This window comes from Pezoporus occidentalis, unplaced genomic scaffold, assembly GCF_034315485.1.
Source record: "Pezoporus occidentalis ecotype Australia unplaced genomic scaffold, CSIRO_AGI_Poc_V1 ctg90, whole genome shotgun sequence".
NCBI lineage: Eukaryota > Metazoa > Chordata > Aves > Psittaciformes > Psittacidae > Pezoporus > Pezoporus occidentalis.
In genome coordinates this window covers 625,426-650,021 of record NW_026916263.1, presented here as the reverse complement: position 1 = coordinate 650,021, position 24,596 = coordinate 625,426, and the positions used below count along the sequence as shown (strand labels likewise).

Below are 24,596 nucleotides of genomic sequence, written 5' to 3'. Positions count from 1 at the left end.
AGTTTGGGTCAGGTGTCCTTTCTCTGCTTCATCCCAGCTTCCTCTCCTCCCTGGCAGAGCATGAGACTCAGAAAATCCTTGGTCAGAGTAAACATTACTGAGCAGCAACTAAAACCATCGGTGTTACCAGCGTTGTTCCCAGGCTGAAAGTCAAAAACACAGCACTGCACCAGCTACTGAGAAGGAAAAAAATGACTGCTGCCGCTGAGCCCAGGACACAGATAAAGCACATACCACGCTGCACTAGGAGGTATTTGGCCAGTGGATTGAGTTATCATGCCTGTTTACTCAGGGCTGAAGCCACACATTGAATAATCCATTCAGTTTTGGAGTTTCCATTTCATGAGGCGTGTTGAGAAGCTAGTGATGGTCCAAGAGAGATACTATGGTAGTTGGAAGCCTGGAACACATGGCCTGTGAAAAATCGATCACGGAGCTAAGTTTATTTAGTCAATTGAGGAGGACATTAATGGAAAATGTAATAGCAGCATGCTAATATTTGAAAGGTAGTTAAAACAATGGTGATGTCATTTTCTTCCCCTGTACTCTCTTGGTAGTGCCAGGTAATACCAACAGTGCATGGCCACAAATTTGTGGTGTGGGAGATTCAGATTGGACATTACGGCTTTAAAATAAAGGGTAGATCTAGGTTTGATATTAGGAAGAATTTCTTCAATATGAGGATGGTGAGACTATGAAGTTGCCAGAGAAGCTGTGGCTGCCCCACCCCTGGCAGTGCTCAAGGCCAGTTTGTATGGGGCTTGGAGCAACCCGGTCTAGTGGAAGGTGTCCCTGCCCAAGGCAGGGGTTTGTAACTGGGTGAGCTTTAAGGTCCTTTCCAACCCAAACCAGTCTGTGGTTCTCTAATTAGGAAAAGTAATTCAGGAGGAGGTAATAATTCAGAAGTACAGAACTGCAACAGTTGCCAAGAGAGGTTTGGGATCTTTACTGCTGTGGGGTTTTAAAGTTCAGCTAGACAAATCAATACTGACGTGATCAGTGGGCTGACCCTCTGAGTGGACTGAATGACCTTCAGACGTCCTATCCACCCAGTTTTCCTGGGCTTCTATGATATGACATGCGGAAAGCTCAATTCTCAACCCATTTGTTATGATAGACAAGCAAAACTAGCCACAGGGCACTGATGTCATGAATTTTTAGGAAAGCATGAAGTACCACAGAGCTAATGATAAAACCCAAAGACTTGGAAATTATATAGCAAGAAAGTTTAGGTAAAATATTAGCCATCTTTAGGAATTACTTCAGAGCAGGGGATTCAGTTTCTCATGTTTCAGTACTAGGAAGCAGCCTCTGTGCATGCGTGTCTTCTTGCTCAACATTATGTTATGAATGCTGAGCTGAATGTTTCTAGGAAATAAATGCATGTGAAGTTTTAATAGCCTCCAGGAAAAGAACCATTCCTTTTCCTCCACCCACACATTTCCTTCACAAAAACCCTTTATATTGTACAAGCCTGATGTTTCACCAGAATAAGAAGGATGTTTTCTCCTTCATAACAACTACAGATGAGTCCTTGTTTGGGGGCTTGCAAAACTTGTATTCAAAAAAATTAAAGATTATTCTCGCACTTTCTATACAGCTTCAGCAACTACTTCAAACAACTCCTTCAGAAACAGTGAATGGTATTACTGCTATTATCTCTCATAGTTTCATTATTACTTAACATATTAATGAATGTGGTTTTAGCAGAAACCATGATAAGTTTTCATTCTGAAGCAATATTGAAATAACAAGAATTCAGCAAAAACTGCCCTCACTGATTTTTTTCTGAAGTATAATACACAACTTAAAGTTCCTCTTTGTATCTTATTTTATCCTTGACATATAATATATTTTAAACAGGTACCATTGTTGGAAATTGTTTAGATTTTTGGAATGTCATCCAGTTGATAATTGTTGAAGGAATATGAATTAAAGGACCACCTTAATTTATAGGATGATTTGTTGAATTGATAAGAGAAGAGGACAGGAAGGGGTATGAAAAATGTGTACAAGACTGGGAATATGGTCATTATAGAATAATGCATGAAGGAGCTTCTCTCATGTAGGTAAAAGTGTTATTGCATACAGGAACCAGTGTAAGTTAAGTACGAGTTCCAAACAGTAAAAAAAACAGAGCACCTAATAAGTTTTCTCATATAGTGAAATATTCTTTTACTGTGGGCAAGACAGAGTTAAGATCATCTTGAAAACATCAGTGAGACCAATCCTTGGCAGCCTTTTCCTACAGTACTTTAAAAAAAATAAATAAATTCTTGTACAGGCGCATAAACTGCAAAAGCGTATTTTCCAGTGAGGACAGAGCAATTCTTTAAGTACAATTGATAATGATTTTGCTAGCCTAGGGAATAATGAATAGAAGTGTCCAAACTAGAACAGAGTTATCCTGAAAGAAACTGTTGGGCGGATTTTTTTTTTAAAGTGCTTTCTTGTAAAGAAGTGTTGTTGAGGACTCTCAGGTCATATTAGGCCTAAAGGGGGTAGTTTGCCAAAATAAACAATGACTCCTTGAAACAGTGATTGAAATATAGTTTCCTTTTTACTCAAAAATATTATGGAATAGAGTAAGCAAAGAATCCTTGAAATAAAACTGGGAGTCATCTATACAGCAAAACCTTTCTGTGCCACTACATAGGTTCAGTTATATCTTGTATACTAACCATATTTTGATTTTGTCAACTAGAAGCCTCTTATTGAGACAACAGTTTTACAATTAAAGATCAGATATTTAGAAGAAGAAATCTAATTGGGATGTAGTGAAGTTAGGCATACTAGTTCAAGGCATTATCTGCTAATCCAGATAAAGGAAATACAGCAAATCTCTTATGGAGGTATTTGGTACAGTGCCATGACAAAATTGGGGGATTAAGACTAAAGGGAAAAACACAGTAAAAATAAAATGGGAAAAATAAAAAAAAATAGTAATATTGCATCTCAATACTACATTGAATTTTCATTATAACCATAACAGAAAAAATGTCAATATACCTTTTGATTACACAAATTAGGGGTTATGGTGGTTCAGACAACTGATGTATCCTACATAATGACATGGATGATTTTCAGTCTGTGGAATGACTTGATAGGAATTATATGAGATCTGACCACACTAAATGCAGAGTTATGCAGTAGGATACTAATGGTGAAACAATTTCTGCTATAAGTTGCTAAGTGAGTCATATATAGCTGAGAATGGTGTGTATTGCTTTCTCAGGAAAAATACAAAGTACAGTATGATACAGGCTTGAAAGAAGGAAACGCAATGCTGATTTTGCCCCCCACAGCAACACAAATGCCACTGTGAACTGGTGATGCATTATTTGGGATCCTGTGAACATTTCTGAGCCTACCAGTCCAAAAGATTAATTCTATGTATAGTAAGAGTAGGAAAAAGAGTATTATTGGTGATCAGGGATTTGAAAATCTTGTTTCAGAAGCCCAAGAGTAATTCATATGTCAGCAATCCACTACTGGCTGTGTGTACTGGCCTTGATCATCAGCTGTACAATCACACTTGTGTCATGGTGCGCACTAAATAATGTATCCTGTCACTCAATAGGCATTTTTTAGAGACTTCAGTCCGTTTTCGGAGTTGGCCCTAACTTAGAACAAATTCTGAGTTCCAACACCATGGTTCTGCCTGGGAGGCAAGGTGGTGTGAGGGCATGCAGAAGGCATTGAACATCACTTTCAAAGTTCATTTACTAGCACAGTGCTCTGCCACCTGCAATTTGTATGGGCAAGCTTAAACAGTTAACCTGCTGAGACATGCAGAGTGTGGCTGTGATCTCATAACATGAAAGAAATTTTGAGTATTTCCTTCTGTTAACCAAAGTATCATGAATTTAAGGAGCAAGTTAACTGTACTGTTGTAAATCCATTCCAAAGTCAGTTTGTTTGAAAGTAAGTGTAATGTTGACAATGCTTTTTTGTATTGAATTTTTGAGGCAGATTTTTTTTCTCAGCAGAATATGTCAAAACAAACATGTTGACAGTTAAATGTGAGATCTGAATATAAACACTTAATATCAACTCTCTCAAGAAGCCTTCTAATGCATGTGAGGACTGCGCATTATTTGTGTCTGGAAAGAGCTGAGCAAATGTGAAGCTGGAGCTTACCACATTTGGATCAAAATTGCTAAATTATGTTTTCTCTATTTTGAGGCAAATGTCAAGTGTTGCTCTTTTGCCATTGTGTCAACAAAGTTCAACTGGATTTTAAAAAAGCACCAAATCTGCTCGTACTGCTCATTATTTGTTTAAATCTTCAGACGTGTCGCTTTGCTGTTGTAACATTCATGAAAAGTTTTAGTGGTAAAGACGTATTAGATCCTCAACAGCAAAATGGGGAACCACACTGATATTTTTAATTTGTTCTTTTTAAATTTTCTTAAGGGAGGGTGAATAGAACCATAAACCCACCCTTACAGGGAAAAACTTCTTCCTAAGATCTCATCTTAGTCTCCCCTCAGTCAAGTCAAAACTGTTCCCCCTTGTCCTGTCACTGCATGCCTTTGTAAAAAGTAAGAAAACTTGAAAGAAGACTTTGTTTTGGTAGGTGTATCATCTGATTTTCTTTGTGTGAGTGTGTGTGAATAAAACACATGGCCTACTGGAGACTTCCTAATGCCATGGCTGTGCTTCAACAAATGTGTAACAGGGAAGCAGACTGAAAATGGTAACACTTACCTTAAGATGTGCTCAGACAGCCTTCACACCCAGTAGAGGATTTGGAAAGTTCAGTGTTCGTTATACCCCAGCACACCCTAGGATTAACCTTTTGAGTTCCAGGGTAAAGAAAAATGGCCTTTTAACAGGCAGAGTGATTCCTTTCTGGGTGAAGCAGAGCAGCTCTTGGAGGACCTTTCTCTCATTCCTGACTTCTAAAAGGTGGCAGGAAAACAGTGATTCTCACCATGAAGACTGCTGCTTTCTTGCAAAGCTTGGTTATTTTCACACTAGCTTTTGTGTAACCACCTATTATTAGGTAAATAGGCCAACCTATGTGACAGGAATTTTTACTTCATAAAGGGAATGTGTGCTGATAGGTCTATTTCCAGTTCTGTCATTTCATTTTCATCAATGAACAAGACAGGTTTACTCACCTTCCCCACCTCTATGCACCTAAATTAGTACACTGGTTTCAAAAGGTTTTTATGTGGTCAGTAAAGAGAGAAATGTGATTCCAGAGCATGCATCACCAGATACATGTGAGGTTCCTGCTTTCGCTTTACTTTCAGTTAGTATAACATTTCAGTATTAAAGTTATTTATACTGTATTGTTTTATCAAATAGAAACGTCTTTGTGTTCTATAAAGCCAACAAAAAAACAACAGATAAGAAAAGTGAAAATAACTAAAAGTCATCTTAGGAACTGCTAATTTTCAGGGTGGCCTTTACTGATAGTGCTTTGTCCTTTCCTTATTACAGTATTTTTTACTGATGAACATCTTAAGCTGATGAACATGATAAAGTCTTAAGAGAGAAGCTCAGGTTAGGACTACCTCCTTTAGCTTGGTACCTGTTAAACTTGTTTCTGAGTAGATGCTAATGCCTAGCAATTACATAGATTCAGAAACTATGATTGTATATTAACTGTAGTTCTCTGGAATGTAGTTCATGAATGAGCCAGACTTCCATTGTATTGAATAGTATACAGAGAACAAAAAGATGTTCTGTGCCCTAACTTGTCTATAAACTTAAATGTGAAAGATGAAATGGACACGCAGTACAAGCAGGCAATTAGACAACAGGTCAGCATGACAGGCAGGCCACAAGCTTTTCTAGCCGTTGAGGCAGAAATTCTTCCCTGTGAGGGTGGTGAGGCCCTGGCACAGGTTGCCCAGAGAAGCTGTGGCTGCCCCATCCCTGGCAGTGCTCAAGGCTGGGTTGAATGGGGCTTGAAGCAACCTGGTCTAGTGGAAGGTGTCCCTGCCTGTGGCAGGGGTTTGGAACTGGGTGAGCTTCAATGTCCTTTCCAACCTAAACCAGTCTATGATTCTATAATACGAGGTCAGCAAGAAGGTGAGCAGGTTGGACATTTAACTGTCCATACAAATCATCACTAGCAGTGCGCTATTAAAAGTGCTGCATGGTGGGAGGAGAAGAAAAAATGGAAATAAGTTCAAATAAACCTCAAGTACATGAGGTACCTTTGAGCTGGGTCAAGGAGGAATAAAGATTGTTTCTATACTCTAAACCCACATTGAAGTTTAGTGCTGTAGAGAGCTTTGCAACAAGGAGTGAAGCTTCTCCCTTTCTTCCTATGGCAGGAATCCAGTTCTGTCATTGAAACTCTTCTGCAATTTAGTCCCAAAGACACCCTGTCCTTACACACCTGCTCCTTTGTCCCCTTCTGTGTAGGTTTTAAATAAAGGGATTGCATACCTTGAAAACAGAAAGTTGCCTAGCACCCATTCCAATATTTCTTTGCCTATCTCAAAACCTTTTTTTTTTTTATTTTTCACTGAGAAATGGGTGACCTCAAAAGCAGAAATGAATCATTTGTATCCACATTTCCACAGGAGCTTTGCTTTACAAATAAGTACAGTGTAGATATCCTATGTCCACAAAGGCTACAGTAGTATAGGATGTAGTGATTCCATGGAGTCATGAAATGATTCTTGGACCCCTTATAGTTTTTCTTAAGAATCAGTGAATAAATAGTTTAAAGAGTAATTTATCCAAGATCTAGCTGTGTGTGCTGAAGTTGTTATCCCAGTTCCTTGAAAAGCAGTGTAACTGTCCCACTTTCCTTTAGGAGATTTGAAAACCAACTGAGAAAGTATGTCTAAGGTAGCCCTAACAAAATTTTAGAAATAATTAAAGTAATAAAAAATTTGATAATTTTGCTGCTCAGAAAATATATTTTTAGAAGAACATGGATCTTATCTGGTGTATTTGTAGAAGTTTGAAAACACAGAAGATACAGAAAAACTTCAGAAAGGCATTGTTTTCATGAAGGTAATATAAATTTTGAGTTCATATATTGTAAAGATATTTCAAAGCATTCACAGTCATTTTCTTCTCATGAAAATTACCACAGTAGAGTAGATTGTTGTAATATATGAAAAACTGAAAATACATTATTAATGACTTTCTTTATATTTCAGCGGGCCTGTAAGTGATCATGTCTGCTCTGCAGCAGCCTGAATTCCCAGCCTGTCAGTCATCTTCAGAGCATCATTCTGAGATGAATATTATCACCACTGTTTATAGATGGCTGGAATAAAAGCCATGGGAAGATAAATGGCTTGTGTAGAGCCAGCACACTTGTTAAATAGGAAGCAAATTTAATGGCTCATACATTTCAGGTTTGTGCTTAGTGTATTAATTCACATTACTGCCAGGCTCTTAGTCTGCATGGCCACAAGTACTGGATTTTTCAAATGGATTGTATTTTTTAAATGGAATCCAAATTTAGTACTACTAGTTCATTAAATCACTGTAACACTGGAGAGCAGAAGGAGCTGTGGGATGAATGATTTTCAGCATAGTCTAAATAAAGACCCTCCTCTTCCTGGAAACATCTCTTTTTGGACTGCTTCAGATTGCCACCCTCCTTTCTATTGGCAAAGAGCATTAGCATAAACTGTTTAGCCACTTTGCTGGTATAGCTTGTCTTAGTTTGTGAAAAGGACTTGTAACAGCTAAAACACCAGGCATGGACTGGAGAAAATAACGCAGTGCTTAACCCTAGGTGATACCAAAATTGCCTGGGAATTTCTCCTTGCACAGTACCAATACAAACAATGCAAAAATAAAAAATAGATAAATCCTGGGGTCATGATTATAGCTTTCTGCCAAGAATGTGATTTCTGTGTGTGACTTGTATGGATTGAGCCATCTAGTGAATCAAAAGATTGTCTTTATTGGCTTAACACACATAAAACCTAAGTTGTGCTGTATTGTGCAGCTTTTCAAAAAGGTGCTTAAGTAGGTGTTAAATGGTTCAGTCATTTTTTATTTTTTTTAATAAGAAAAAGGAATCAGTCATCATGTCAGTACTCAAAGACTTTGGGGTTGAAAAAGTCTTGCAGTTTAGATGTGTTTTGTAGGATACTTCATCCTATCCCACTGAATAATCCCATCGCCAGCAGTGCTGAGCCAGAGGATTAGAAGTTAATTCCATAGGCCTATGCTTCTGCTGCTGTCTTCATTGCTGACCCCAAGAATACAAAAGGACAAAAATAATCCCAGAAAAAAGCAACGTGTAAGATTACTGTATTCTCTGCTATTAAACAGTGAAATTATACCCATATCACATCCTATGGGATGCTTTCATTGGCAAACTGGATAAAATCTCTATTTTAATGACCTATGAAGAACATAAAAACCCAGTCTTTTCATGGAAAGTGAAACCTTCCTTTTAGCACAATGCAGAAATGCTCAGAAAATGTAAGGACATTTATTTATTTTCTTTACCAAAAAAAAAAAAAAAAAAAGAAAAAAGTGCATCCTGAAAGCACAAGTGCTGGATTTTTGGGCTGCCATTTGAAATGCATCTGCTATATGATATGACACAGATAATCCCAAAGGGACATAAACCACATCTGCTTTGGAGCCAAGAGTAAGTTAATAGTGTCAACAGAAATGCAGACCCAAGGGAACACAGTGATGAGAGGAAAAGCTTGCAAGCTTGAGCTCAGTGTTTCTTACTCTGCTATGCTGCTGTTGACCCACTGCTCAGATGATGACTGTAGGTACCCACATCCTTCATGGCCTTTGGATCAGTCATTTGTTTACATCATGTTTTGTTTTACGTTAAATTCAGTTTTGGATTAAAACTTAACTTTCATATGCACGATTAAGGTTTACTAAATAGCAGTAAGTGCTCTGTTGCACAAAGTCTGTTAATGTCCAGCAGGTTGGAATATAATTATGACAACAGCTAGACTATAAATACTGCATTTACTGACACCTGCAAAATATAATAGTCAATAGTTATGTCCATATTGTACATTAATGACTTAGCAACCCTTTAGAAACTATGCATAAATAGAATCTTGGAACAGATTTTGCCAATTTTCTCAGAATTAATAGTAATTAACGATTACACTCGCCAAGAGTCCATTTAGCAAGCATAAAAATGCCATGCATGAGTGACATCCTTTTATAGGCCAATGTATTACCAAGCATTTTATGGTTTGGTGATTTTTTACTAGCAACTTGTCTTCTTCTTATGCTTATCCTGGATTTTATAGTTGCATTTTCTTTGCAAGTTCTAGTGATGTATGTGCTATACTAATAGATGAAATCATAACCTATAATTCTTTCTCTGTTGTTTCTGTGAAGTTTGGGGAGATTGCTACTACTGGTACTTTTATTATTTTCCTGCTAGATTCCTTTCAAAGTAAAAAATTCAGTTTAGCCTTAATTCATTCAATTTCTGCAGTGAAGGTGACATAGAGCTAAATAATGACACAAAGAAAATGTATTTTGATGCCTTAATTTATATTGGAAGGTATAATCTTTGTTTTGTCTTTACACTTTTTAATAGAATAAAAACCCCTTATTATCTTTGCCACAAAATTGTACACCTGGTAAGGTAATGCTACATTTAGTTTGACATCTAGTCTTACATCTAGTAATCCTAGCTTAACCTAAGACTGTGAGTGCAGTTACAAGTAATTGAATACATGTGCTTTGAGTAGCTTTATATGTGAACTCAGAGGTAGGTCCGTGTGCAGCAGTTATCTAAAGCCCAAGACAGAAGTTCATCTACACTGGAAAACTTGCCTTACTTGCTGACTGTGCTTAGTTTATTACATTTTCTGCTTAGTTTATATTAAATTATGTTTATAGGTATATAGTTATATAATTACAGGTAGTTATGGGCACACACAAATTAGTCTGTATTTCTGTTACCCAGAAAATATTTGTTATGTCTTAGATAAGACAGAAACCACCTTAACAAAGCCCTCACAGGCTGTTTGTAGCTTTGAAAGTCTAGTAAAGGAAAGAATGGAGTGACAGGCAGAAACTGGGTATGTGGAGACAGGAAGCTACAGTTTTCCACTGACAGCACTTGGAGAAACTGGATTGTCAAGTTTTAGGTGTGTCATTATATTACATTAAACTGAACTTTTCTGAGTGAGCAGGGTGCAAGAACCACTGTCCTGGTGGAGGCGGTGGAGGGACGCTGTGTGTGACCTAGCAGCAGAGAAAGCAGAAGCACTCTCAGTTTGTTACCATTTCCACTGTCCTTGCTGGAATGGGACTGTGAACATTACCCTATGGACTTACATGTTACAACCACCTGAACATGCACAGTCTGGAGGTGGGAGCCTAATTAGGTCAGTGTTCCCAACCTGGTCTGACCTGTAAATACCTCCAGGTTGGTGGAGCTGCCCTCCATATGCTCTGCAGGAAGAACCAACGCTTCCTGTTGTTGTGCAGGCAGGGAGCACCAGGCTCTTTCTCCCAGGGCTGACTGGCGCAGGGATAATGGCAGAACTGGTAGCTGCTCTGCTGCACTGGGGACAGGAAATTGCAAAGGAAGAAAAGTCAAAAAGTAGTAAGGTGAAAACAGTCTAAAACAGTGAAGATCTTCTTCCAGTCCATCCCTTCTCAACCCACCGCACTGCTCTGCAGTTGGCAGCTGTCTGTGTTTGCTTTACATTGTGCTTCGCCACACAGCATAGACGGCTCTGTCAAACACTTTCAGTGGTTTTGCAATGAGAAAACATGATACTGCAGAAACAGCAGTTATTACCATGCAAGGGAGCTGGAAAAGAACAGTGAGTGATCTACAGCCCTCATACAAAGAGGGAGACCTCAAAAAGACATATACTTTGTGCTAAGTAATAGGGGAAACTAAGCTAAAATAAAACCCAGAACAGCGGCTGAGGTGCTTATTGCTTTGCCAATTATGTGAAAGTCCATTCTTCATCAGCTGCTATCATTTTTTCCTCTTGAGAAATACTCCCCACATATCAGGAATGGTTCACAGAGCAGGTCATATTCAAATCCTTCTGTTTAATGCTGCAAACATATCTGAGGTCACTTCTGGCAGTCATCCACTAGAGAACTTCCAAGAGGGAAAGTAACTTCTCGTTTTCCAAGTACAAGAAGAACCGACAATTTGACACGTTTCATGACTTACACTATCTGTTGCTGACAAAGGGTAGAGCTGTATTCCTGCAAAGTTCAGTAAATATGCCAAGTCATGGAAATCAAATGGTTCCAGTTGCTTAGTTTTGAAATATATATGTGTGTATGTATATCCTTTGATATTACATTGGTATGCCTTGACATTCAGTTTAGGCAGAATATAAGCAGAATCATAGGAAAATATCTAAATACTACAAAGAAGTCATTATTCTCCCAAGTGGTGTTCTTGTCTCAGAAGTACTGAGTCCCTGTTTAGAGTCAGACAATGGAATTGCCTCAAGGATCATTAATTGCCTTTCTGTTTTGTGCAAATATCCCCTTTTTTTTTTTATTTGGGTTCTTTTTTTCCATCTTGGTTATTTTTTTTTCCCCATCTTGTACCCCCCCCCCCCCCCCCGCCCAGTTAGTGGTGGCATTTCTGTCTCAGTCTGTTTAGAAAGACCGATAAAGTTTTTTGTGCCATTAATTTTTCCAGTAAAAAAACAGAAAATTGTAACCCAGAAATGCAAATTCTAGAAAGCTTTAGAGCTACCAGTGCGGGGGAAAAAAGTAAATAATCAAAATAAAAGTTTCTAATACGAGGCTGACATCATGTCCATATGTAATGTGAGTTTGTTTTTAATTTTATTTTGAGTAGCGCTCTCTATGAAAAGAGATCTCATTAACTCTAGAGGTACTATTTATTTAACCACAGCTTTCCCTCCTTGCACAGATTGGGGCAAGGACTGAGGGAGCAAATCAGCTTGGCATCTTAAGCAAGAAAGTGAATGATTTCAATGACAGAGCCAAATATACCCCATCTACTCTTGTTCACCTACCTGTCAGATATGAAAGGGCGTCTAGTCCTTGTCCTCATTTTTGCCCACATTTCCCTTTCTTTGAGGAGCATCCCTAACCAAAAAAGTGTTAACTTCCTGCTTTATAAATAAGGCTTGCTTTCTGCTGTCTCTAAAGCTGTTGAAAGGCAGTAAATATCTACAGTAATTTTCATTAAGGTGAGTAGGGAGTGTAAACTACTGAGAGGTTCCTGTGATTATCATTTAATCACAAAGCCTGCTAAACAAGACTGTTACTTCTGAGACCATCAGAGCTCTCTGGCAAAAATTCTTGCAGTACCATGCATTGCAACCTAATCTAATCTGTTATTCTGGACATAAAAAGTATAAAAATTCATTATAAGGTACCTGCTGGCATCAGTTTTAACTCAGGGGAGGCTGAAAATGGTGAGACTTTGGTTCTTTACAGAACTGCATGGCTTTTGTCTCTAACTGATAGCAACATCCCCAAAAGCTATTCCCTACAGTAAGAGGGTGCTGGAATATACAAACATCTTATTCTGACCATCCTGCTCTAAAATACCCAAGCAGAAGGTATGGCTTCTGGAGTTGCACCAGTCAGTTACAGCTGTACTGTTCTATGGCACTGCAACAAAATGCTGCTAAATAAATGGTCTACCAGTTTTCTCAGTCAGATATCACAAAGTAGCAAAAAAAAAAAAAAAAGACATAGCAGTAAGCATAAGAAAGATTATGACTCTGAAAGAATCAATTAAAGGGAAAAAAATGTGGTTATAGTAGTAAATTTTAGCCTTTACTTAACTCTTCAATTTGAGAATTTTCTGTAGTAGGAAGTTCAGCAATAAACGCAAAGCTCCCTTCTCTATTTTGACTTCTTCCTGTCTGTCAATGCTGACTTTCAATTCCCTGTTTCTTCAAACTCTGCGTATTTGTCAATGGTATACATTGTATATTGTATACATTGTATACATTAATTGTATACATTATATATATAAGTGGAAGTTACTGCTTTAATAAAAAATAATGATAAAAAGAATGCTTTAACATGCTTCAGGAATAGCCCTCTCTTTGACTTTTCATATGGGCAAGATTGACCTGTATTCATTGATGCCAGTTTCTGTGGTCCCTGAGTGTAATTTCTTCAATTGATAACTTCCCTCTGGAGTATTGCTTTCCTATGCTAGCTTTCAGATATAACTGGAGAATTAACTGCTCTAACACTGTTAGTCAGGGGACTTCTTGACCTAGGGGTAGAGGTAACAACGGCTTTAACATCCCCTATTTGTTGTCTGTTGGAGAAAGAAATGAAAACAGTACTAGGCTTAGATTGTAAGGTGTGAGCAGAAATGTAGGGTTATAAATGTTTACCTTGGAAAGCAAGTATGAGAGTAAATGTTTGCAAAATTTGATAAGCCATGTGTGCAAATTCATGACCTATGATATTTCTAGGTTTTTATAGTCAATGCAGTTGAAAAATATGTGAAAGAACATTCTGAAAGCTTTTGATCTTTCCTTTTTTTTTTTATTTTTTTTATTGTAAGGTTCATCTGTGGGCAAATAGTCATTTTTTCATTGGATCTGGCAGTTTGTGGTTACAGAGTGGTCCTCCACACAGGACAAAGTACAAGAAGAATCTAATCAAAGAGAACATGAAGGGGTGCTGTCCCCAGTTTCTGTTGCCTGTGCAGGAAAGAAAAAAAAAAAGGCAGAGGGAAAAAAAGCCATGGGCTCAGAAATGAGGCAGCATGGCAACAGTGGGATGCTAGTCTACTTTGTCTGCTCCTGGCTGTTCTCAGCCTCCTGCAACCATGTGTGGTTGCTATGATTTGCTGAATCTTTCAGGGCTCTGTAATGAGGGACTGTAGCCGGAAATGTGGAGGGGAATTGCAAGCTGCTTCTGCATGTTGGCTCTCCCATGTTTATCCTGCACACATCACGCCTGTCCCACTGTTTATATCTTTGGTCTCTGGCTCAGTGTTTGTTTCTTCCTCAGCTAAGCTGAAATACAAAAATAGGGCTTTCTTAATATTTCCAGGATGACTACATTAAATAAGTAACAATTTTATTCTAGCCCAGTGTGCACATCTGGAAAGTTTGTCTGAACTCTGTATTTTCAGTGTATCTTCAAGCTGAAAACCTCTTTTAAAATTTGAATCTGTCCTCTTAGAACAAACAACAATGAAAAAAAACCACTCCAAAACCTTCTCCACCACTTGCAGGGTTGAAATTGGAGGTACAAATGGATGTTATGTGGGAGTAGCTGCAAGTGTGCTGAGAGCTGTGCAAAATATTTATAGTGAATTCTGACTATCTTAGAAAATCTGCTTGTTAAAGATTTGCCAAAATCTGTGAACCTTTCAGGTAAGCCTGAGCCAAGTTTTGACTAAATTTGAGCTGAAAGCAGTTTGCTGGAAAGGAATTTATGGCTTTGGCTGGAAACTGCAAGATTCAGCAAAGTCTTGGCATAACTGGCTCTGCATAAAGAGAAAGTTGGTGGTTTAGACTAAGTTTCAGGTGTTATGCTAGTATTAGGACAATGCATTCATAATGCTGAAAGCACATACTTTTAGCATTATTACAGAATATATCCATAACATGTTTATCTGTGGAACGATAACTTTACAAAAAGAAAGCACTTGAAGTAACTGTAGTGCAAACTTGTAAATACATTCTTAATTTAATGATAGATATATGAATTATTATTTTTTCTTCATATTTTATGGTGGCTTCTGTGCATGTGTGTGTATGTGTGCATATGTGTATGTGTATCTAATGGCAATTGGTTGGTTCAACAAGTAGTCTTATGATATTGCCTACCAAGATGGTATTACTTTTGCAGTCCTCAGTTACATTTATTGTTGTCTTTTTCTTTTGATGTGAATTTTTATAACTTCAGCTGTAACTGGTACAAATCTTTTCCTGCAGAGCAAAATGGAGAGTAAATATCTCAGGAAACAAAGTGTAGATAAGCAGTGAATGTTCCCAATTCACTGTGATAAGTGATATGTGGTAAGAAAAGCATGTGATTGATAAGAATTATAATAGCTTCGTCAAAACTGATACCCAATGGCAAATAAACAGTCAAACCCTTGATGATATACAGCAGGTCCAAGGTCACATTATTAAATGTAATCACCAGTTGGCAGGATTGCACTGCTAAGGACATGGCTTTTACAACAGTCACTGAATGCTAAGAAAAAGTTAGATTTAAACAGAAGGATCTGATTTACATTTCAAAGGTTAATATTTCTGGAGTGCTATGAGTGGGAGATGTTAAACGATGGCTTAGGATGTAGTATCATGTGACTGATATAATACTTCTGTCATCATGACACCAATAAAGTATCTTCAAGCTGTTCTCAAAGGAAAATATGGTTGAAGGAGATACAGAAAAATAAAATGTGCATTAAATTCTGCTTTTTGGTATCTAGACATGCATAAAAACACTGTGCCTGCAATTTATCATAATTATCTCTGAAAATAGGAAACTTGCAGAAGGAAGTAAAAAATTAGATATTTTATGTGTGTCACTTGGTTAACATTATCAATGCCATTATGTGTGTGAATATTTGGTTCCATGGCTAATTTTCTTCCAAAAATGATTAGGAAAGATGACAGTATCAGATATATATCATGCATTGTACAATGTCCCTGATTATAATTTCCTGAATATGATTCCTCTAACGTTGTGACCCAGTTTTTGCTATGTAGATACTAGTGTCTTGAACATGGTGAAACATGCAAATTATCTGGATTAATCAGACCAGTAATTTTCCCCAAAGCAGTAGGCACTTGTTATGCAAAGTGTTGTAAATCCACAGCAGACTTTAGCTGGCCAGTGATGGAAAATTACGTGAGAAAAGAGAATTCTATAGCATAAGAACTTCCAGTAAATTAGTGAAATCGCCAGGGAAGTTCACAGGAAGTCAGCTGTGGCATTAAGGCATACACCACCAGGAGCAGGAGCATTCCGTAGCCATCGACAGCCTGATCATTAAATTGACAACCAAAGGACTTTCTAGGACAGGCTGCCAACAGTAAATTAGTATGGTCCAGACAGAGAATAAGAAGAAATCTCACCCTGATAAGATTAAAAAATACAGAGTGAAACTAACTGAAGCATTAAACAGCAAGCAGAAATTCTGCTACAGTGGCTACAGACAGCTAGTCTCAAAAGCTGATCTGAATGAAGACAACCCTTTTGGTTGAGGCAGGTGTTTGCGTATAACTTTAGAAGTAATAGGGATGTTGTAACCATGGCCATCTAAAGTCCAGAATGGTCCAGTCCTGGACACAGAGGTCTTTTTTTGGTGTAACACAAGATAGCATCTTTCTTCACAAGCCTTAATTTCACTTAAGATGCTGACTTTTGAAAAAATAACTTGGTGACACGGTCACATGATGATAGTTATCAAGTAAAAATTTTGACTCAAAGAGTGCCTCTGTCGAGTACACTGAATTTTACTTAATGTTGAAACCCTGAAGCAGTAGGAGGATCTATTCAAATGGAGTGTTTAAATTACTTTTCTTCACCAGAAGTCCTGCTAAAATACTTTAATTTTATAAATAAAAATACCATTGCTCTAAAATGGATGATGCTATCTGAATCCACTTCTCCTTGAAAATATAGTTCTGCAAATTCAGGGTACAGTATCTTAGGCATGGATGAAAATACTTTTGTGAGAAGTATAACTTATTTTAGGCTGTTTTGGTTTTTCTTATATTTTAAATCTAATGACTTAGTGTGTTTGTGTCTGTTAGAGCAATTAAAATCCTTCCATTTACAAGACCAATTTAAAATTGTGGGATACAGTAGGCATCTTGTTTTTTTTCTCAGTGTGTAAAAGGGAGACAATAAAGAGGTTTGATGATGCCTAGAGTTTGTTGTATCCTCTCTCACTACTATTAGCAGTTACCTATATTTCCAAATTCAGACATACTGTGGTGTCAGCACAGTGAGTTGGAACATGCGGAATTAGAATATAAAGAGGCAGAGGGACTACAAACGTCAAATGTGTAATGAAGGCTTTCTATGGATGAGTCCTCCTGGTCTGCATGTGATCTTATGAAGTGTAAAATGTATTTTGTCCTTTCACTGACAGCTGTGGAAGTCTGTCCTTAATTTAGTAGTTTCCTGCAGCTGTCACACCAGAGAATAAATAAATCAAGCTGCTGTGTATGAGAATCTCCCTCACACCCATGCATGCACAAAACCCTCCCACAGATTATAAAATATACCAGAAAAAACCTCCCTTCTTCAATAGAGAACTTCCCACAGTCTCTTTGGGCAAGTTGTTCCAGTGCTTACTTACCCTCATGTTAAGTATCCTTTTATAAGAGCAAGTAGGGACAGGACAAGGGGGGATGACTTTAACCTAACAGAGAGGAGATTGAGATGAGATCTCAGGCAGAAGTTATTCCCTGTGAGGATGGTGAGGCCCTGGCACAGGTTGCCCAGAGAAGCTGTGGCTGCCCTATCCCTGGCAGTGCGCAAGGCTGGGTTGGATGGGGCTTGGAGCAACCTGGTCTAGTGGAAGGTATCTCTGCCTGTGGCAGGGGGTTAGAACTGGATGAGCTTTAAGGTTCCCTTCCAACCCAAACCATGCTGTGATTCTGTGATTCAATGCTGAAAAGCCCAATTCCTTCTGCCTGTCCTAACAGGGTATGTGCTTGAGCCCCTGACCATCTTGGTGGCCCTTCACTTGTTCAATTTCTTACCCATCTGGTGCTCTACCCATCTAGACGACAATGTTCTAGCTTGGGTACCCACATGCTGTGGGAGACCTGCTGAAAGACTTGCAAAACTCACAGCAGCTGTTACTGACCACTCTCCCCTTATCCATGGGACCAGTTAAAGTCAATCAATCAGGTTGGTCAAGTATCCATCGAAAATCTGAAAGAGGATTGCTGATGTATCGGTATAATTTACAGCAGCATTGAGGCTGTTCCCACCTCAGTAGCTGAAAAGGTCACAGTGGACTCTTTTGCATGTGAGCTTTCCTTCAGACTGTTGAAGCTGTGTTTTTTCTGGGCATTTTTTCCCCTGACATAACTCTGCAAAAGATCAGACGTATAGGCCAGCTTGCTGAGGTGAAATAACAGAAGCTTAATTGTCTTCCATCAGTATATATTGGTAAAATTACCAGCAGTCTTTAGTGACAATATCTTGTAAACATTTTTCAGACAGTCACCACATCTGAGAAGAACTGTAAGTTGCCTGTCTGTGCTCCCTCCTTTGGGACAGCCTGATTGTCTGCTTGAAGTAGTTTTCATCTTCCTGTATGAGAAATGTGTTAGTAACACTTTTTCCTCTTATCTTTTACTGTGACACTGTATTAATACTACCATCATGTAACCATAAATGACACAGGATTGAATGTTTTCTAAGTAGCCCTGTGGGCGTAGTTTACAGAAGTTAGCTAATATAATAGTTACATCCTCTAGAGTCATAGTTCTTCAGCTTAGTTGTTCAATCTTCTTCCTTAGGGCCCAGGTCAAGCTCTGAGGTTAGCAGTTGTTTCACTCTGAGATCAATAGTTTCTTTTGGCTTCCTTGTACATGCTTATGTGCTAATGAAGATGGCTCTGAATCTCTATGCAACAGCAGAGGGTATTGGTACTAGGCTGAAGTTTTGGGGTTTGGGTTTTGGGAGTTTAGTTGTTTTGAGGCTTTTTTTCTTTTTTTTTAATGCAAACTTCTTAAGAATACAAAGTCTGTATTTACCACATTTTTAACAGAGATGTCACTGCTGATGTTAGCTAATGTCCACACCCAGACCTATCTTCTTTTGGTCCCTTTGGAGTAAGTTTCTTCTCTGAACATCCTGCAAGACTGGTAGATGTGTCAACAGAACTTGACTATTCTACTGTTCTCTGCATTTCATACTGGGTCCAGCTGGCAAAGACAATGTCTGTGTGTCTCCGAAAAAGCAAACTGGTGCCAACTTGGCCTAAGTTGTTTATATGATAAACACAGTGAAACATGTTACAATGCCAACAGCCTTATTTTCATGGTACTTTAAGATGATTTTTACAGTATTAAAGGTTGCCGTGAAAAAGACAAAGAACATAATGGGTGTCAAAAGTGTGATGAGGTTCAAGTCAATTCTCAAACTAGTGCTTTTGAAAAAAGCACTGAGACTGAAAGCTGTGGTTGCACTGACACAACCCAAGTATCTGCATCTTGCCTGTGTTCCTTCAGAGTAAATAGCCTGGTACTTGCTGGTACTAAAATAAGCACAGATCATATCATAGAATCATAGAATCCCAGACTGGTTTGGGTTGGAATGGGTCTTAAAGTGCACCCAGTTCCAAGACCCTGCCACAGGCACGGACACCTTCCACTAGACCAGGTTGCTCCAAGCCCCGTCCAACTTGGCCTTGAACACTGCCAGGGATGGGGCAGCCACAGCTTCTCTGGGCAATCTGTTCCCATGACTTGATCCATGGTATCTTCATGTCTTTTATCCTTAGACCTCGGTGTGGTTTGGGCAGGGCCATTTGCCTTGTTTTGATTTCTCAAAATTCAATAGCAGCGGTTTCTAATAAAGACACAGGGAGAATAAGACCACAAATGTCTTTTGATACTTCAAATAAAACCACACAGGAAATCACCTCTACAAAGTATATCTTCTTGAGTGTCAAGATTTGAATAGGAATATAGGTCAAAGAAGGTTTCATTGTTTGTCTAAACAAGAAATCTACCCAGCAACACAGTATCTGTATAAATGTATAGTGCTTAGGAGTATTGGGGTTTGCTAGGTTTAAACTTCAGTTTATAAGGCATTGCCCTAATGTTTCGCAAGAGTTGGAGAAGTAAAACAGGTTGGTTTGGTTTTTTTTTTTCTGTTAGCTAACTCAGCCTCTGCTTCCTCCTAGCTTACACAGTCAGATAATCCCCGAGTCAGTGTGCTTGTTATAGGAGGGCCAGAGGAGCTGCCTCATCACCTGTCTGCATCAGTACATGGGAGTTCTTTAAACTTCTCATACTGAAGTTCATTCTCAGCCTCGAGAAAACGAGGGCTGCAGCAGGAGTGTCACAGGAAGCAGTGTATCTCAGGGGTGCTGGCTCCTGCTGCCCAGAACATGGGTCTGTGTCTCTGGATGATAGCAAAGAGCAGAAGCAGGAAGAAGTAGCAGTGAGGATGCCTGAGGTGTCGACATGCCTATCTGTGGTTCTGGTACAGCAACAGTTCCTTAAACACTGTCCAAACCACACAATTAGATCAGGCTGGGTTAAGGAGAGAATTCTGGTACTTTACTCCATGTTTATTTGTTCTAGAAGAGTGAGTTCCCACACGGGGGGCTGCTCAGGACAATGACATAATCATGATCATCACATACCAGTGACTCTGAAAGACAGGGTTGTGCAGTATTGTCAGCTAATGTTGGAGGGGTTTTTAAATATAAAACCACCTGAAGCAAGCCTGCAGCTTTTGTGGCTTTGTCCTCAGAGACCAAAATGCCAGAAACTGCTCTGAATTCAGTGTGGTCACTGTTATCTGTCCTTCTTGGGTTTTTTATACTTTTCATATCCATTAAACAAATAAAAAGAAATCCATTTTCTGGTCCCATTATGCTTGACCTACATCAGAGTCCTTGGATTTGTTTATAGAATGAAAAGACATTTTGGTTCCTCTTTAGTGTTTCTTAAGTGGAATATGTGTTTGCATCAGATTTTTGGAATGTATTTACTTACATGTATCACAGAGAGCTCTGTTGCTTAACTGCCTGGGTCCTTATGGCAAAAAACAATAATCTGGAAAATAGTTGGTTCTCCACTTTTGTTTGCTCTTTTGCTGTTAAAGAAAAGAATGCACATGTGGCTTTTTAGAAACTGCATGAGGGTTATTTCCAGTATTTGACCAGATGAGATTGAAATCCTTTTAACTTCTGTGTCACTTTGGACCAGGCATTTTTGCCATATCATTTTGGCATTAGAAATTATGAATCTGTAGATCATAAAGTGCTGTTGCCTTTTTTATAGGGATGGAAATGAACGTACCTCTTGGTTATTTGCAGTCTCCATATATTTTCAAAATTCCTTCCATGAGGAATTCATAAATATAATCAGATGAAACTATTTTCTATTTATAATAGCAGTTATTACTTTCATGCCAATGGGTACCTTTCCCATAAATTCTTTTGTTTAGTACAATTGGTTTCAGGGGTCTTGAAGACAATAGGAAATACAAAATACATTGCAAATGTAATTGTATTTCAGCAATCAGGAAGAATCCAGAAGCTGCCTTCTGTACTTTTTTGGTTAACCCCTTTAGTAACTATTTACCTGGTTGATTTGTCAGTTGAAATGGATTATTTTCCCTCAATGTAACTTAAGAATTTGAGAAAGTCAGATTTCATACTCAGAAGTTCAGTCACTGGGTTTCTTTGCAAACAAAAGACATGGTTATAATACTGTTCTTGGCTAAGTCTGAAGGTCAAAATTAACAAGTTTTAAAGGAGAACTGCAGAAGCATATCTCAGAGCCTTTGTAGTGATCACAAGTGAAAGGCAGTGCTGAATTTGTCAATATCATGGAGAATCTAATTTACAGCTGCAACTTGGTGTCTGTGACGGCAGCAGTGAAGCTTGCACGAGATTGAAATTGGGGCAAGAACGCAAAAAGCCAGCAGGTTAGTAAGGAAATAAGGAACTGTGGCTAGGTGAGAGCTGCCAAATCCTATTGTAAAGGCAGCCCTTGACCACATTTTCACTATTATGACAACTGTGAAATTCAAGATGGTTTTGTTGTTCTTGGGATCTTGGCTTTGCTTTGCAACTGTGTGGCTTCAACCAAATAATCAGTTTCAATGACTTTTTGGTTGGTTTTGTGGTTGTGTGTGTGTGTATGTGTTTAGCTAGAGTCATCAGGATATCAACTTTTAGCTTCCAGATTTTTGATAGGCAGTGCATCTTCTCTTATTTTTCATAGAATTTCTATAGGCTACAGCCCTTTGAAGCACAGACTGCTGGTGTAAGGGAAAGCATCTGCTACAGTATATAGGACCTTGCCATGACTGTGTTCAAACTCTGACCTAAGCTCCCTGCATTTCAAATGCTGATGTTCTTTTTCTCTCTCTGTTTCAGGGTCTTTATGTCTTTGTGGTATATTTTATACTGCACAACCAACTTTGCTGTCCTGTGAAAGCAAGTTATTCTGTAGATATGAATGGGCATACAACACCGGCGTCAGCTTTTTTCACACATGGCAGTGGCCTGCCGGCTGCAGGTGGAGAGATCAGCAAGTCCACTCAGAACCTCATCAGTGCTATGGAAGAGGTAACAGTGCTCCGTAGTCATTACCTTGTGTATTAAAATATACCTAGATATTTTAAGTGGCAGTACTGAAGTGTAATAGACAGGAATAAGTTGCTAGTCATTTTAGGTTGGCTTTGGGGAGGGGGATTTTTTAAGTTTTTTACCATAAAAATTGTTATCTTTAGCTATGGTGATATTCTTGGAATTTACAATTCCCTAGTAAATCACATCTAGAGAATTTCTCTTTTTCTACTTAAGTCTTCAGTTTGTTATAAAGGCTGGTTAAAGTTTTCAGAAGTGAATCATGAAATATCAATATATCAAGTTAACTCTTTCCACTTACTATAGGCCTTAGGTGAGTTTAAATTTTTCAAAGTCATGCTGTGCAAAGTATATGGAAAATTTAATAGAATAGAATAAAATTAGAATAAACTGGAATGGAAGAGAGAACGAGAAGAGAAGAGAGGCATAATAAAAGCAAAGTTAAATGACATGTAGTTGGGATATATATATATAAAATATATTGTTTATTTTTTAAAAAAGCTACCTGTTTCTTATAGAAGTGACAGAATAGCTGTTTTCAAAATCTCATGGTCTTGAGTTTGGCTCTAGTCATAGTTTCCAATTTCTATACTGTAGTTTTGATGATTACTGCATTTCTGTGTCTTTTTAAACTTTGCAGGTGCCTGCAGATTGGGAGAGGGCATCCTTGCAGCCTGCTGGTCAGGCTAGTGCTGCCTTTAAACAAAGTCCGCAAAATGGCAATGTTTTCCACCCTTCTGGAGGATTTAGTGTCAGCTCATTGGTTGCTGATGAGGAATCACAGGAGTTTGATGACCTAATATTTGCTTTAAAGACTGGTGGGTGACTCTCCTCCTTGTTCCTTAAAGGTTGTTTTGCTGTTTTTCACCTTAGTGGTGTCATTGTGCCATGAGATCCAATTAATGAGATCCATTAATGGAATTTGATTGGCAGTGAAAATCTGAAGTAAAATTGTTTTGCCTTGGAATGCTATTCCATGACAAATACTGTGAGAGCTATCTAAAATAACAGAGAAATGGGCTGTAAAAATGCATTTTGAATCATGAAGACAAGCATACCTACAGAAAGTAGCAGCAGATTGGAGGCTCTGACATTTTCTCACAAGTGCTTAAATGGCTATCTTGCTACTTTCAGACACTGGCTGTATTGTCTTCTTTTCGTTTCTTATTCACATTGACATACAGGGTACATACAATGCCTATCTTTATTTTTTATATATGTATATCTATGGGAAACAGCATAACTTCATAAATACTGATTCTCCCTGGAAGTGTAAGACAAAATATTTACATGAAATACAGTTGGTCCTGAAAAATGGGGCACACTTGAAAGATAAACAAGACAGATTTTTGCCCAAACACAAGAGCCAACTGTGATGGCCTCGCTATGCTGCTGGAGAACAGAAACAGAGGAGACCACTCCAGGTCATTCAAACTATGCCTGCAAAACAAAACGTTTGTAATCGGATTACCCTCAATACCCTTAGAGTTCAAGTCTTCAAAATCCCAGGTTTTGCCCTCAATTATATATTGCTTTTCTGCCTTCTCACCCACTCCACCAAGAAATCTTAAGGTTATTTGAATAGTGATATAAATAGATGGCCAAGATGTGGCCACAGGCAGAAGAAATGAAGTGACACCTGGGTCAAAGATAGGTCAACATGGGGATATCTGATAAGATGACCACAAAGGCAGAGGAGCGCCGGCTGATAAGACCTGGCAGATGCTAACCCAAGCTGACCTTTAGGCACTGGCTGAAATACAAATAGACAGGCTTGGTAGTAGGAGGTCGCCTGAATGATCTCTGAGGATACCATTGAGCCTCACAAGAGACAGCAGCAAGGTACTGGTGACAATAGCAGGTTAGGTACGCTGGCACCAATAATTTAAGAAGTTTGTTGGCTTCAGTGACACCAAAGAAAGCAGTCAAGCTAGTTGGAAAACTGTGAATGCTGCTAATGAAGGGATAGCTTTATTTAGTATATTCATAATAGTTTATCCTTTAAGCCAATTTCCATTGCAGAAAACTCTTCTAATTAGGAATATAATTGATTTATTAATAACTGGTTTACTGCTAAGAAATATGAATTTTTATAAAGATTGTATTATACCCATCAATTTTCCTGCATGTTCTGCAGACTACTTCTACTTTGTTATTTATTTAAAGATTTGGTCAAAACTCTCAAATGTAGGTGCACAAGCTTAGAATTGCAAACCTTTTTTTCTAAGTACCTAAGAAGGTAGCTTTTACTTTGTTACTATTTCCTGAATAATTTGAAGGAAACCAGATAATTCACAGGTAGTAAGATATGAACCCATTCATATCTAACACTCCCACCATTGCACACAATGTTAACTTCTTAAGC

At 38.4% G+C, this 24,596-nt stretch overlaps 1 protein-coding gene across 1 annotated transcript in view; it reads left to right on the top strand.

Annotated features, from left to right (window-relative positions):
• The window catches only part of ADGRV1 (adhesion G protein-coupled receptor V1), a 293,458-nt gene that overhangs the window by 258,721 nt on the left and 10,141 nt on the right, over positions 1 to 24,596 (top strand). The window contains exons 88-89 of the mRNA XM_062605211.1: positions 22,019 to 22,210; positions 22,872 to 23,049. Coding sequence (XP_062461195.1) covers positions 22,019 to 22,210; positions 22,872 to 23,049 — 370 coding nt within the window. The remainder of the gene's footprint in view (positions 1 to 22,018; positions 22,211 to 22,871; positions 23,050 to 24,596) is intronic.